This window comes from Megalopta genalis, chromosome 9, assembly GCF_051020955.1.
Source record: "Megalopta genalis isolate 19385.01 chromosome 9, iyMegGena1_principal, whole genome shotgun sequence".
In the NCBI taxonomy this organism is placed as follows: domain Eukaryota; kingdom Metazoa; phylum Arthropoda; class Insecta; order Hymenoptera; family Halictidae; genus Megalopta; species Megalopta genalis.
The window spans coordinates 19065429-19079604 of NC_135021.1; the positions used below are offsets into that span (position 1 = coordinate 19065429).

Sequence of the window (14176 nt, forward strand, 5' to 3'; positions counted from 1 at the left end):
TTGTGTACACGATACAAATTTGTTTCGTACGAGATTTAGTTTTACGATTACGGTATTATCGCGTCGATACTGTGTGTCCAATAAAACCAATTTAATTGATTATAAGTTGTATATAAAACATTCTTAAAAATCATTCGCTTTTATATGAAATCGCAATATATTTTATTAATATTGGCAAGAAACATCTGAAAAGTTTGTACACATATTATTGAATTGTAGTTAAAATTAAATTGTACAAAAAAAAGTTTGTAATCATTTTTATTCACGGCTCCGATTCAACACTGTGCGGCGCGTGAGTATTTTGTATTGAAGTTAAAAATGGCGACGGATACTTGCTCTTCGATTACCGTTGAGCGCGATTAGATAGCAGTGACATTGAAACATGGGAGAAATACATATTACCAGGTGACATTATCAGCAAGGCCAATTTTTCGAAGGTGATAGTAAGAAATATTTTCCAGTATTTCTTTGCTTTCGTTTAAGTTTTATCGTCAGTTTCACTTTGACCATACTGATCTCACCCGGGAGTTCAGTCTTGTTTCGCGTGGCCATGAAGTTTCATAAATATTATTCCAACAATAGGCAGGGAATTATGCTTTTATCTTTTACAAATAGCTCGTTAGAAAACATAAAAATCTCTGAAATGACAAATACGTAGGTTTAGTCCTGCGATGTTACGATTACTCCGTATCTAAAAATGACACAATAGGACAATCCATGCGCCATCTATGTCTTCGATTCGATCGAAACTGTGGATTCTGTTTACAGATGATTGGCCGACGCTGCGCTCTCGTTGCTTTAGGCGGCCTTTTGATTCTCGTTCTAAGCGTCAACGTATATTTCATCCGAATGATCGTCGAGAGCTCGTCACAGAAGACTTCTTCCAAGGGGATGCCTGTCTCGCAATTGAAATCTGAACAGGAACAGCTGATCTCTAACGTGGAACAGAATTTGGAAGTTCCGCAAAAATCAGTTGCGAGAGACATGGCGAGGAAGATTAAGGAGGAAATTCAAACGCTACCCTCGAAATACTTTAAACAGAATAACAGTTATGCAATAGTCCTGGAACGATTGTTTGCCGAATTAAAAGTAACGCCTAATGTTCGTGAAAATATATGGAATATACCTAATAATAATGTTAGTATTTCGTTGATGTATTATTTTCAATTTCTTGCGAAACAATAATTTTTCGTTTAAGAATTCTCGTACAGAAGGTAACATTTTTCAGTTCAGTCGGGAGAGAAATATTAATTGAAAGTGTGTAAGGGAAAAATAACAATTGTTTGCGTTTGTCTCTTTGTAATGTTTTCGACAATGTTAATTTTGGAAATCTAGATACATAGATACAAGCTTGTTTCAGGTATACATATAACATACATTTTGCGTTTGTTTTCATGAATACTAATATCCATGCTACATGAATGATGATAGCTGAATTGTAGTAGTTGATAATATAATATATATATATTATATTATCAATATCAATCTATATATATAATATAATAGTTTGTTGATATATTCATTTCAATTTGAATACAAAGGAAAGAGATATACAGAGGGATCTAATCGTATGTATAATAATTATTAAAACTGATCACGAGAGCAGAAATTATAATTATTATTTTCAAAAATGCAAGCAGCAATTAAACTATGGAACATTTGCTTTGGTAGCGACTTGTTGCACAAAAATGGTATTAAAAGATACAAATTTTTATAAAAATACATCAATTCTAATTAGCATAAAAACGATATTTAAACTCTCTATATATTTCTCTCTATATATTATTGTAGTATAACATTGCATATGGGTTTTGAACTTGTGCATTTGATTTTATAATCTGTGAAAGCTGGCGAAAGCATAAGAGTTGAATGAACATTTTTTAGTGGCCGGATGCGCACCAGTTGATCCCGCCGGTTGCACCCGAACTAGGAACAATTTTGGACACTTTGCGCAAATCGAAGGTGACGAGAGCAGATAATGCGCCACTCGGTACGCAATTGAAATTGATGTTAACGCTGGAACACGGAGTGAAGGCGATGTTCAAGCCTCAATGGTATTCCAGAGATATGGTTATTCAAGGGCCGGTGTATCATGGGAAAGACCGGCATAACGCCGAAGTCGTTGCATTTCATTTATCTTCCTTACTGGCCTTGAGGAGGGTACCAATTACTGTTGCGAGGAAACGTATGTGCCTCTGTTATCTACATATTATATTATTATTATATTATTATTTTTATTATATTATTATTATTATTATTATTATATTATTATCTACAAATCTTATGTTTCACTGCTAAAAAACTAAAGTATAGTAATACCAAACAATATTTTCATAGTCGACCTGAGGAAGGAAATTCGACCACGCGCGACACCCGAGCTATATACGACCATGTATCAAGATGGCAACGATACTTGTCTGTACGGAGTTTGCCATTATTGTTCTCCTGCCGATCCAGTTTGTGGAACAGGAGACATTTTAGAGGGTGCTTTGATTTCATGGTTACCGAGGTATTTAAGGCTTGTGAAGCACCGTCATCCCTGGCAAAGGACATACAAAAAGAATAAATTCGCCATGTGGGAGACGGATGGTAATTATTGCGAAAAAGTATGTACACTTTGATGTACTAAATACATATATGTATATATGTGTATACATATATGTACAACATAGAATAGAATCCATATCTTTTCATTAATATTTTTCAAACCAATATGATATTATATATACATATATATATATATTATTATATTATTATATATACATACATATTTCAAGATATTATTATATTATTTGATACTCCACGTTTCGGCCACGTTTCATTACAATTGACGTTTACAACAATTGAAGATCTCGAATTGGGCAATGTCCTTTATAAGATAAAATTTGCCCCGTCAGGTCAAACTGTCCAAAGCCTATTCCCCGCAATCATCGAGCAGACTCTTGGATTTAGTAGATACCGCGATCTTCGACTTTTTAATGGACAACGGCGATCGTCATCATTACGAGTTAGCGCAAAACAATTTCCACAATCCGGCCGTTCTGTTGATCGACAACGGGAAGAGCCTAGGAAATCCTGACGTTGATCACTTTGATATTTTAGCACCGTTGTATCAGTGTTGCATGTACGTATCCGAAGGAATTTGTATTTTACACACGTTGGGGTACTGTTGCTGTTGATACTTTTGTTGTTGTTGTTTAGGATTCATAAAACTACTTGGGACCGTTTGAGGTTGTTCAGTGGCGGTTCGTTGAGCGTGGCTGTTAGGAAACTTGTTGCGCACGAGTCGGCGATAGCTGGTGTCGAACATCTAATTACAGATGCTCATTTAAGTGCCATGGATAGAAGATTACTTACTGTATACGCGGTAGTAGAATATTGTTTAAAAAGCAAAGCATATGCTTCTAATGTAATATTAGATCATCGGTAGCTGGCGTTTTATAGAATTTAACAATTTTAATACTCGAATAGGAACATATATATATATAATCTGTATTTTATACAACGTAACGACAAATGGTGCTCGAGATAGTACCGTTTCAAGGAATGGCGTCAATTCAGAATTTATTGAAATTTGCAAGGGTTGTTTTTTAGACTAAATTAAGAACACAAAATGTTATGTATCTCGAATAAAATGGCTTTGTACACACAGTATTTTTTGTTTGTTTATTGTATTAAAGATTACAATGCGTAATTATCTTATATTGAAAAGAATGTAGATTTAATTGTTTAGTTGTTTCAAAAGGAAATATTTGTTTGTTATTTTACTTCTATATCAGTGTTTGTTAATGATTCAGTAAAATCGCACGTACTAAAAATTTAAATTTGTTATTTTTCTTTTCGATGTATAGTTTAATATACGTCGTCTCGAACAATAGCCAAAAATATTGATTTTATAAAATGAATGTTATTCAAGGAATAATTTTATTCCCTTTATCATAATTATACGAGCTTTTGTGTAGATTCTTTTTATTATAGTTATAATTCGTTTTTATGCAGAGAAAAGTTTAGAAAAACAATACAATTACGTTAAGCCACTAATAATTACATATAAATGTGAGAAAAATGTGGCTTTTATTTTCGCAGTTGTATATTATAAAAATTTCGACAATTTATTACAAACCTTCTTTGTCTTTTAATTGTTTATTTAATTAAAAATGAAAAGATCAAATTATTTAATTGTTATAATAGTACCATAATAAAAGTACCATACAAATTTAATTCGAAAAATGTAATTCAGTGAAATAAAAATACGTACTAAATGTCTCGAAAATATGAATGAGTGCGTACAATATATTGACGTTATATTAATACAGTGTGCTAAAAGTGTATAAGTTTTGTCTGAATAACTCTCACAAAGTGGGATTAATTATATTAATATATTAATTATATTAATTATATTAATATATTAATTATATGACCACATAATTTGTAAATATTTGATTTAATTCTGAATGGATCAATTACACTAACCTTGTGTGTGGATTTTCAATGGTATCTTCTTGAAGTTGCAAATTAAATATGTTATTAACAAACATCGCGCTAAGATGGTCTAGAGTTCAATGAAACAGGGGGAAACGACTATTATCTCTGAACTATTCAGAACTTAATTTAACCTTTCACTATGATAAAAAGTCGAAGAAATACATACATGCCTCTCTGATTAATTTTCTTTTATATCTTGAAGAACATTCGCAACCAAGATCGAATTCTTTCGGACACACGGTACAATTGAAAAGACCTTTTTGGTGTCTACGAATTCATTGATTGCTCTCCTATTATACATAATAAATATAAATATATATAATAATAATATAATATAATATTATAATAAAATATATATATATATATAAATAAATTGTATAAATAAAGTAACTGGGAATTATATTATAACTGGGTTTTATATTATGGAATTTGTAGAAAGGACCAAAAATACGCATGAAGTGAAACACAGAAACTTAAGAAATAAGAAGCGGATGAAGTAAAAATGTTTCGAATGATATATATCAACCACATAAAGTTTAGTGTGATTTTTATTTGATGACACAGTAATTATCGTTATTTGAATAAAGGTCGAGTGCAATGTCGTACAGCGTATAAATACGGTACAAACGTAAAAAAACCTGTAAATGCGACTTATAATTGTTACGTTACATGCACATCGATTTCACGACGACATCGTGCCACCGACCGAAATCTGAATGCGGCCCATGAAGCCCCCTATTTGTTAAACATGTACAATATGTATAGTCTGTGTAGCCTGTATTATTCTGTCTTCGCTTTGGTAGTCGGCACGGTCCAATGAATTGCACGCGAATGATTTATTATTTCTTTTGCCCCTCCGCCACTTCCCTTTATACACTTTACACGCCGCTGTCTAAAAAGGGATCTCTCTCACAGGCTACCGTGGTGGACTTCCAATTGAATTTCCATCCTAGCGTCATCGTACATTCCAATCGTATCTCATATTTACAATGTTACATGACCAGAATTACTCACATATCTTACTGGCTAATTATAAACTTTATCCGTCATCGTACATTTAGCGCCGTCATCGTTTAGGTTTTGTGTGTGTGTATGTATGTGTGTGTGTGTCTGCGCGCGCGCGCGCGCGCGAGTGTGTGGTGTGTGTATTTATATATATTTATATTAACATTTTTTTTTTAATTAAATAGAGCTTTCGTAGCAAAGTATGTATAAATAGACTATGTTTGCACGCACACCCATCATCATCAGTGCTCACTTCGATCTGCGCTGCATTTCTGAAGGCGAGACAGTACACTCCCTTTGAGCGGTTCGTTTATGAGATCCGTCTATCGAATAAGATAAGCTATTACCTGAAAAGTAGTGGACGAGAGGAATGGCAGTTCCCCGGGGATCCTAAAAACCTTGGCCCAGTGCGAAGCCGTTATTTTTTGTTTGTTTGTTGTTTACGCTCTATGATATAATACTGTATATCCCACCGAAATTTCTCGAGAAGAGCCGCGCGTTAAGCTTACACCTTACGTTGTTGGATCGTACACTTTGACCGTAGAAATCTTATTTGTTTAAAATAGACTCGTACTTCCATAACGGCAGCGTGGATTATTGCATCGCGTGGCGGCGTTACGTTCTTGCGCACCCATATCAATGTATATGTCGAAGAACATCCGCGTTATTCGCCTTTACTTGTCTCTTACTTATTTTTAATTACATATCACACCGAGGTGCCTGACGCACGTAAAAATCTAGAATAAATATAGGCCAGTTGTAGGCATTGAAAAACTTTTTTTCTCTCGACAGATTCTAATTCCTAATTTCGCCGGTAATACACACCATTTTTCTTATCGTTTATAAGAGCGAATGAAAGGACGTGTTTTTTTTTGTTTATAAAGAACACCGTACCGCGTATTACCAAAGACCTCTTTGGTCCTCATTGATACATTGACCGTTTCGCAATATCTCTTTGATATCTTTTCTTTTCTTTTTTTTTCGTCATAAAAAGTTAGAGGGAGAAAAATCTGTAATCGTAATCTTAAAGTTATTAAAAATTTGCTTTTGATTCTTTCCTTGTTCTCGTGACAGTTTTTTTTTTTAGATGCATCTAATTCGGTTGTATGTCCCAAACGGGTGTAAATTCATAGCTGTTGTTCCGTCTCGATGGTACAAACTGGCCTCGCGCAAATCTCGTCTCTAAAGATTTCGTTTCGTTCGTAGAAACAGTGCCGCCCGGCATTGTCGAGTTACAACGCCGATTCTACACCCCTGGACGACGATGTCGATGAACTCAGGTCTTCCGAGTGCCGAGTGTGGGACGAATCGAGGGAGGTGACCGAGTCGCTGTCGTTGCTGTGAGGACTCGAGTAATTAGCCGCTTCCTGTAGTCTCATTAGCATGTTCAGCTGCAACATGCGGCGAATGTTAATTAATTGTTATATTACATTACTCTGCACGTATCATATTATACATAGTAAGCAAGTTGTCAGCCAAGATCCAAATAGTTTAGCCATATTTTTAAGAATATTTATACGTCTCGAAGCTATGAATTTTCAAAACAACTATTACCGACGCGTTAATATTCGTTCCAACAATTTTGATACGAAACAAAATTTGTTGTGAAAAGTTACAGTCTTATAAATACAGAGTACAGTAATGTCTCTCTAATTGACGGCCAGATTGCGCACAAAAATGGACAATTTGGGAGGAGGAGATGCGATTATTCGAACCTTATATTTATTTATATTTATAAATTGTCCATAATTATAAAAACGAGCCGCAAGGCTCGAATAATCGTATCCCTCTTCCCAAATTATCCCAAATTATTAATTATTACTGTACTGCTAATAAGAATTAAATGTGTATTAAATGTATATTAAATGTCCTGACATTTTTGCCTATTACCTATTGCTAGATATTTAATTAGGCGAGGCAGCTTCAATGAATATTAAAAAACAAAGTAAAAGTTGCGTCCGATTAATATCTTCCCAACATTTGCAAAAATAACCCGTTAATCGTTTCACTTAAAAAGTATACTAACCAGCGGATCGCCTTCGGTGTCGCTGTGCGTGCTTCCGAGGCTCTTAACGCTTGATCCTCCGACTCCGGAAGTGTGTCCGGAAGTAACGACATCGTAGCCAACATCCTCGGGACGTAATCGAAGAAGCGCATCGCTGCCACCGTGCACCGCGTGCGTCGAGATCCACGGATAACTGGATGTGATAAATTGAGCTGGATCTTCCCAGGAAGTGTCGCCGTTTCCATTGCCGCTGACGCGTCTGCCATAAAGTGTTAATCCTTCTCGGACCGCTTCGACCAAGTACGGTATCACGGAGTAGTTCCACAGGTCCGTGAACCATACTTGAGAACCTGTCACCTCCATCGGACAGGACAGAAATAGTCGCGGTCCTGGAGGTGGAACATTCGTTATTAAACGGTCTGCGACGGGTTAGAAGTTCAGACAGTGCGGTAATCGTTAGATTGAAGTAGGATCGTTCTTCTCTCACCTATGGTCACGTCGGAACTACTATGAGTTTCTAGGAACTTGTTCAGGTGTAACCAAACACGGGGCAACCACTCGACAACCGCCGCCATTTCTGCGTTCCTGGTCCCACCACACTCGCGAAGCTCGTGCTCCAATAGTTTTCGCCTGAGATAACGGCCCAAGAACCCTTTGACTGGTTCCATGTGGTTAGCGCAGAGCACCCACCTGAGAAGAGAAAGGCTCGATGAAAGTTAATGCACAAGAAGCGGAGACCCATTCACCTCTTCGAAGACTGTACAAAATAGGGATGCAATTCAGACACCTGGAGAGCTACAAAAGATTTTGTATACTTTCTCAACAGTCAATATTTAAGAATAATGCATCGCACAGAAATATTGGTCTGAAAATATTTTTCATTTGACATTCTCAACTTTATTACAATTGTTGTTTAGTAATAATTTTTCAGATAAATATGTAGACCTACTATTCAAGATTATTCGAGTTAGTTAAGCATTTCGTGCAAGTTAAGATTAATTTGTTGTGACTTCTTTCTACGATTTATTACAAAGAAGTAGAATACCAGTCTAAAAATAGAACAGTTATTACTGTTTCAAGCCTTTTACACCTCGTAGATTCTAACAAGATTTGGTTTAAATAATGAATTGTAATGAAAACTAATCTTCAAGTTTGATAACAAAACGGCGACAGTCGTATACACCTGATGTGGCTCTTAACGAGTAGCATGTACGATACAAGGACGCGCTATTCCTTTTCATAATGTGTTTATCGACAAGAAAGAAACTTAAAAAAATACCTGAAATTGTGATGTAATTGAAGGTTTGTTGTGCTACAAGTGGCTTGGCTCATTGTGCCGATAATAGCTGGGCAAGACGAGTGTCTCGTGCCGAGGAGGCCGCTGAACAACTCTCCTAAGGACGCGGCGTGTTGCAAATTCTCGAGTATGATTACTCTCGGTAGCTCGTCGGCTGCGTTCGAGTCGCATCTTTCGGCGATGTGCGCGAGATACTGCCTGAGCTCTTTGCTGGACTTGTGATCAACGTTGAACGTGGCCACCGCTGCAGCGTCTTTGGTGTCGTTGTCGATATCTACCAGGGCGTGAGCCAATTTTCCAGCCAGATAGCTTTTTCCGGTGCCGCTTGGTCCGCAAAGAATGACCCTGCGATGCTCGGTTAGCAGTGATATCAGCCGCTGCACAATGGATCGTGGTATTAGGGTGTCCACCGCGAGCCACGAGTAGCCGGAGAGCACTAAGTAAATCGTTTTCACGTGGCCGATCAGATATCCGCAGGGTAGCAGTTCCGGATGCTGAGAGTCGGTGGTGCACCTACATAGAGAAACGGGATCGCAAATATGTTAGCCATAATTATCCGAAAGAGAAGTAAGCGTGCTAGCATTCAAGGGGGCCATTCAAATGGTTTGTCAAGTGCTAATTTATCATGCGAGTGAGTTAGAATTGTAGCGGTGTTTCTCTCCGACATGTATGCAAAATAATATTATAATATTATAATAATATATATTATATTATATATTATGATAATATATATTATATTATATATTATGATAATATATATTATATTATATATTATGATAATATATATTATATTATATATTATAATAATAATATATTATAATATTTTAAATATACTTTCAAATCATGTTTACAGCAGTTCACGATTTTGATCGGTTATATTCTGCCAGTAGATTCGAACACGTTTACAATAACGTTACAACGTTTACAATCAATTTTTCTTTGAATTCTCAGTTATTTCTAATTCGTTTCAGCATCGATCGAATAAGCTCTCGAACACGGAAGCGCTTAACAACAAAAGAACGCACCTAGAGGCTTCGCCGAGATGATAAGCGGCGACACATTCCACGCCTAGACCGAGATTCGTCACAGGATCAACTCTGGTGACATATTCCTTGAAGCAACGTCTCACGGTAGAATCGAGCGAGTCCCAAGTAGTTTTGTTGCTGATGCAGACGCTTGCGATGACGCAATGGGGGGGCTCGCCCATGTTCCCGTCGGACGTGCTTCCAGTTACCAGATTATAATTGAAGTTCTTCTCGCTGCCCAGATAGATGGCCACGTTGATCCGTTTCCCGTCCGTGTCCTGCTCCAGGGTCGGTTCTCCCGTTGCCGAGGTGGTCGATGGCACCACCGGGTGTTCCGGCACGTTCAAATTTTCCAGTTGATCCGCCGCCGAGGAGGCGTCGCCGTTTGACAATGCGGCAACGGTGGAGGCCACCTCCGTCATGCTGAAACGTCTGTCCGGGTCACTGGGCAATGACGACTGTGACGACGTTAAAGATTTCGACGTTACCAACCTCTGAAGACGCTCGTTATTTTGCTTCAAATTAAGCATCTCATTCTGCAATTGGGAAACCAATAAATACACAGTACTGTGTTAGGACTTGTCCGCTCGCGTACACAGGACTTATCCGCACGCTTCACGTAGCAATAAATTACAAAGGCGTAGTAGGACTAGCACAGGGAATTCCAGTAGAAATGACTGTATTTGACAGAAGCAAATACTGAGGAATATACTATAAATATAACTTTGTATATAAATTTGTATATAAATATATATAACTTTGTAATCCAAGACGGCTTTGTTTACCAAGATCGGCATTAGAAACTGTACTTTCCTTTGCGAGATTACACTCGCCATTTTCTGCCGGTTCACTGTCAAATCTCGTCCGCCAGACTATGCTCCATTGTATTCGACACAACGGGTAGCCGACTCGACTTACCCTCATCTTGATGACAGTGTCTTTCAAGGATTCCAGCTGGTGCGCCGAGGACAAAGCCTCCAGCCTGATGTCCGTCAGCACAAGATCCTTCTCCCGGAGTTGTTTCTTCAGCTCGACCACGTCCTCGTCCTCCTTCTTGTACAATGCGGAGCTGCTCTTGCTTCCGGACAGCGGGTTCTCGACTTCCGGCGACTTCTGGCCATTGCTTCGGGTGCCCTGGCTCCTCGCGGACTCGTGTTTAGCGGCGGTGGGCAGCCTGGGGCTGTTAGGCGCGCTCAGGTCGCCCCCGGCGCTCTCCTTGCAGTCCTCCGCGTCGGAGACGGAGCCGTGACGGTTCTTCCGGGACCTGGAGAACGCCTTCGAGAACGAGCTGCGCAGCCAGCCCTTCTTCTTGTGGTGGCTGCTCGCCGAGCAAGCGCTGCTCAGCGAGTTCAGCGACGTCACGCTGTCCGCGGACAACTGCCTCGCCATCGACGCGCCCTGATGATTGCTGTTCCCGGTGCAGCTGGTCGTCCCGGAATCGGAATCGCCGAGGGTATGACGGCGACCGTTGTTCGCGCTCGGACCATTGTTCAGACCAGCCTCGGCGCTCTGTTTCCGGAGCCTCTCGATCGTTTCCCTCAACTCCTGAAGCTCCGAGTCCTGGAAATCACCGCGCATTTTACAGTTCGTCAAAATTTAGGAAATTTAATGTACAGTAATTTCTCCCTAATTGTCTATTTTTAAAAATGTCTCAAATCCGAAATGAGAGAGAGGTTCCCGAGGTGATTTCAAGCAACTTTTTCCGTAACGAAAATGTCCTACGAGGCTTCGTTTACGAGTTATAAACGAAAAATACTGGCCAATAAGAAGCGAGGAGGGCCGGCGCTTCGCCCTCGCGGCCAATGCCGCGTCGCGCTGGCCGTCTGTGACGCGGCGACGGTGGCCGCGAGGGCGGGGCGTCAGTGTTTTTCGCCGATAACTGGTAAACGAAGCCTCGTAGAACATTTTCGCTAAGGAAAATGTTACTTGAAATCACCACAGGAACCTTCTCCTCCTCGTAGAACCGCCAACACACAATTATTCTTCGGGCACAGAAGTTTGAACACAGGCTGAGTCGTTATCATAATTTATATAATTTAATTATATAATTTAATATTATAAATTAATATAAATTAATATTATATTATTATAAATTATTATATTTTTTCTTTTCCTTTTTTTTTTATTAAAATTACGCTACAAATCAATTGACACGAGATCGATATTATCACAAAAAGAACGCCAGTTTCGATGTTTCCATCGACGTTTTGTCGCGACGATATTCTCCTTCAACGAGACGCAACGGTTTCGCGCAAGAGGGAGCAGCGATCGTTCACGCGTCGCGAACGACGTCAGCGCCGCGAGGACGGCGAATCTCTCGACTATGACAGCAGGGGCAGTTGTCCGAGTGGCTGACTATAGAGTCGGTACTCCACGAGCTGGCCACGCTGAACAATTGTCTCATGGACTTCGCGGCGTTCGACTCTTTCTTATCCTCGCGCGTCTCGTCTTTCCGGCTATTCGACAGACTTTTCTTGAATTTACTGCTGATTGCCGGCCGGTGGTTGCCTCCCTTCAACGCCGCAGCAGGGCCTACATTGTGGGAACATTCAGGCGCTTTCGGCACCTCGGAGTCGTCCAACCGGTTCGTCTTTTTATACGACATGCTCCTCAAGCCTCTTTTCAATTTCGCGTGAATACCGTTCAGCTTTTTCATCGCTTGCTCCCGTTCGTTCGCTTCTTCTTCCCTCTTCGAATCCTGAAGCCTCTTCGTCGCCTTGACGTCCGCGTTTCGACGCCGTCCAAGGACCCTGCTCGATCGACCGGCATCATTCGCGTATTTCCCGTCGGTCCTCGAGCCGGACGGAACGGTGGAATTCTTCGAGGAAGACGAATTCGACTCGAGCGAGGAGGAGTTTTCCGAATCGGGTATACGCAGACCGAGCACCTTGGCGTCCTCTGGAGGGATCGGGATCATGATCGTGCGGTTCACCAGTCGCGCATCGTTGTCGAACCAGGCGGAAATCAGTCGCGAAGACATCGAGTCACCTGGTCGGTCCAACTTCCGGCGCGGAGGCAACTTCGTTGATGGCGACGGGTGAGTCACGAGCTTGTCCACGGTCCGTTTATTGTTCCGCATGTTGAGGCATTCGCCATTTTTTTCAATGCGACCACCGGGTGAAGCGAACTAAAAGCAAGGTTAACTTATGACGGCGGAAAGCGCGACATTCTGCGGGTATTTTTGCAGGTGTTCCGAAGTGCTCGAACTCTTGGCGCGGCGTCCGCCATTTTTTAAACGCCGGAGCAGTGGTTTGGTTTTACCGGCATCTCGTCGAAGGATTTTCGAACTGTCGTTGTCATACTTTTCGGTGATGTTATTATCTTTAATTATGAACTGTCAACTGAATTGTACGTATGTACCGATGACTCGTGGTTACGTTCAAGTTATTTCGGATTTTCAGTTGTCTATGATAGATGGAGATAGCGGAGATTACTGTGGCGGAATGGAGGTAATTAATGTTTTCTATCTTATCGACGATTTGCTATCGAAGCTTTCGTCACCGTGTAGATATATTAATTCATTTATTATTTATATTATATATTATTACAATAATAAAGTAATTCATTTATTATTGTTACTTTATTACTGTAATACACTCTTATATTTTTGCGAGTTCTATCCGAATTAAAACTTTCTCTCGAGACAACTTCTCTTTTCGCATCTTCGCGAGAGAGCCTATACAAAGGGAGACGACGTCCTTGAAAGTTGCAGAGCCCTTGCTTTAAAAAAAGTTCTCCCTGTTTCGTAGGAAATACTCACTTTCTTTTCAGCTGTTGCAGTGAGTTGTTGCAGCCGTTGTGTCATGTTGGACAAGGACTGCTCGAAGGCCGACACCACGTGAGCCTGCAACAGAAAAGAAGATCGAAGAACGTCAGGTAAGTTGTTAATATACGGGGTGTCCCGAAATAATGGCACATCCGGAAAACGAAGGGTTCCCGAGGTGATTCGAAATAACTTTTTCCTTGGCGAAAATGCGATCCGCCGTTTTGTTTACGAGTTATATAATTTATATATAATAATATAATATTAATATATATATATATATATATATATATATATATATATATATATATATATATAATAATTTATATATAATCTTTAAATTTAATATGAGTTTTAGCACAAATAATTACGAGTGAGTGAATTTAATTCGCAAAGGAGTGAATAAAACCTGCGAAAGGGTTAATTTGATCTACGTTATTTTGATCTACGCGGGAAGATGAACTTGAAGTGCAAAAAGATGTGTACGATCTACAAAAAGACAGATTCGGAGTGTGAAAAAGTGGACATGATCTACAAAAGGATCAATTTCGTGTGCAAAAAACCAGTACATAATGTTTCTATGGATTCTCTGTAAA

The 14176-nt window shown here is 39.5% G+C and overlaps 3 protein-coding genes across 13 annotated transcripts in view; 1 reads left to right on the top strand and 2 right to left on the bottom strand.

The window, feature by feature from the left end:
* The first annotated feature begins 124 nt into the window (after window positions 1-124).
* LOC117224646 (glycosaminoglycan xylosylkinase) lies at window positions 125-3654 on the top strand. Of its 3 annotated transcripts, none has more exons than XM_076524460.1 (6): window positions 125-292; window positions 769-1137; window positions 1885-2185; window positions 2338-2606; window positions 2898-3124; window positions 3202-3654. In XM_076524460.1, the coding sequence occupies exons 2-6, from the start codon at window positions 769-771 to the stop codon at window positions 3428-3430; spliced, it is 1395 nt and encodes a 464-aa protein (XP_076380575.1). In that variant the 5' UTR covers window positions 125-292; the 3' UTR covers window positions 3431-3654. The 3 variants fall into 3 exon arrangements, with proteins under 3 accessions (XP_076380575.1, XP_033333638.1, XP_033333639.1); XM_033477747.2 differs by lacking the exon at window positions 125-292 and adding an exon at window positions 299-437; XM_033477748.2 differs by lacking the exon at window positions 125-292 and adding an exon at window positions 306-405.
* A 1361-nt stretch (window positions 3655-5015) lies between these two features.
* sick (sickie) overlaps window positions 5016-14176 on the bottom strand; it is a 277051-nt gene continuing 267890 nt past the window's right edge. For 6 of the 9 annotated variants that reach the window (XM_033477744.2, XM_033477739.2, XM_033477738.2 and 3 more), the window contains 7 exons: window positions 13578-13661; window positions 10736-11377; window positions 9818-10353; window positions 8775-9305; window positions 7983-8185; window positions 7517-7914; window positions 5016-6881 (listed from right to left, as the gene is read on the bottom strand). In XM_033477744.2, the coding sequence (XP_033333635.2) occupies window positions 6723-6881; window positions 7517-7914; window positions 7983-8185; window positions 8775-9305; window positions 9818-10353; window positions 10736-11377; window positions 13578-13661 (2553 nt within the window). In that variant the 3' untranslated portion in view covers window positions 5016-6722. The remainder of the gene's footprint in view (window positions 6882-7516; window positions 7915-7982; window positions 8186-8774; window positions 9306-9817; window positions 10354-10735; window positions 11378-13577; window positions 13662-14176) is intronic. The other 3 variants (XM_076524457.1, XM_033477740.2, XM_033477741.2) reach the window with 2 other exon arrangements.
* On the bottom strand, window positions 11828-13559 carry LOC117224642 (uncharacterized). The gene has a single exon (XM_033477746.2). It carries the CDS (start codon window positions 12894-12896, stop codon window positions 12090-12092), a length of 807 nt encoding a protein of 268 aa, XP_033333637.2. The 5' UTR covers window positions 12897-13559; the 3' UTR covers window positions 11828-12089.

Excerpts from the sequence above, each read along its gene's own strand:
- LOC117224646 (XM_076524460.1), top strand. The coding sequence starts at position 769 with ATGATTGGCCGACGCTGCGCTCTCGTTGCTTTAGGCGGCCTTTTGATT. Across the intron at positions 1,138-1,884 it reads GGAATATACCTAATAATAAT|TGGCCGGATGCGCACCAGTT; the intron begins GTTAGTATTTCG and ends AACATTTTTTAG. Across the intron at positions 2,607-2,897 it reads ATGGTAATTATTGCGAAAAA|GTCAAACTGTCCAAAGCCTA; the intron begins GTATGTACACTT and ends TTGCCCCGTCAG.
- LOC117224642 (XM_033477746.2), bottom strand. The coding sequence starts at position 12,896 with ATGCGGAACAATAAACGGACCGTGGACAAGCTCGTGACTCACCCGTCG.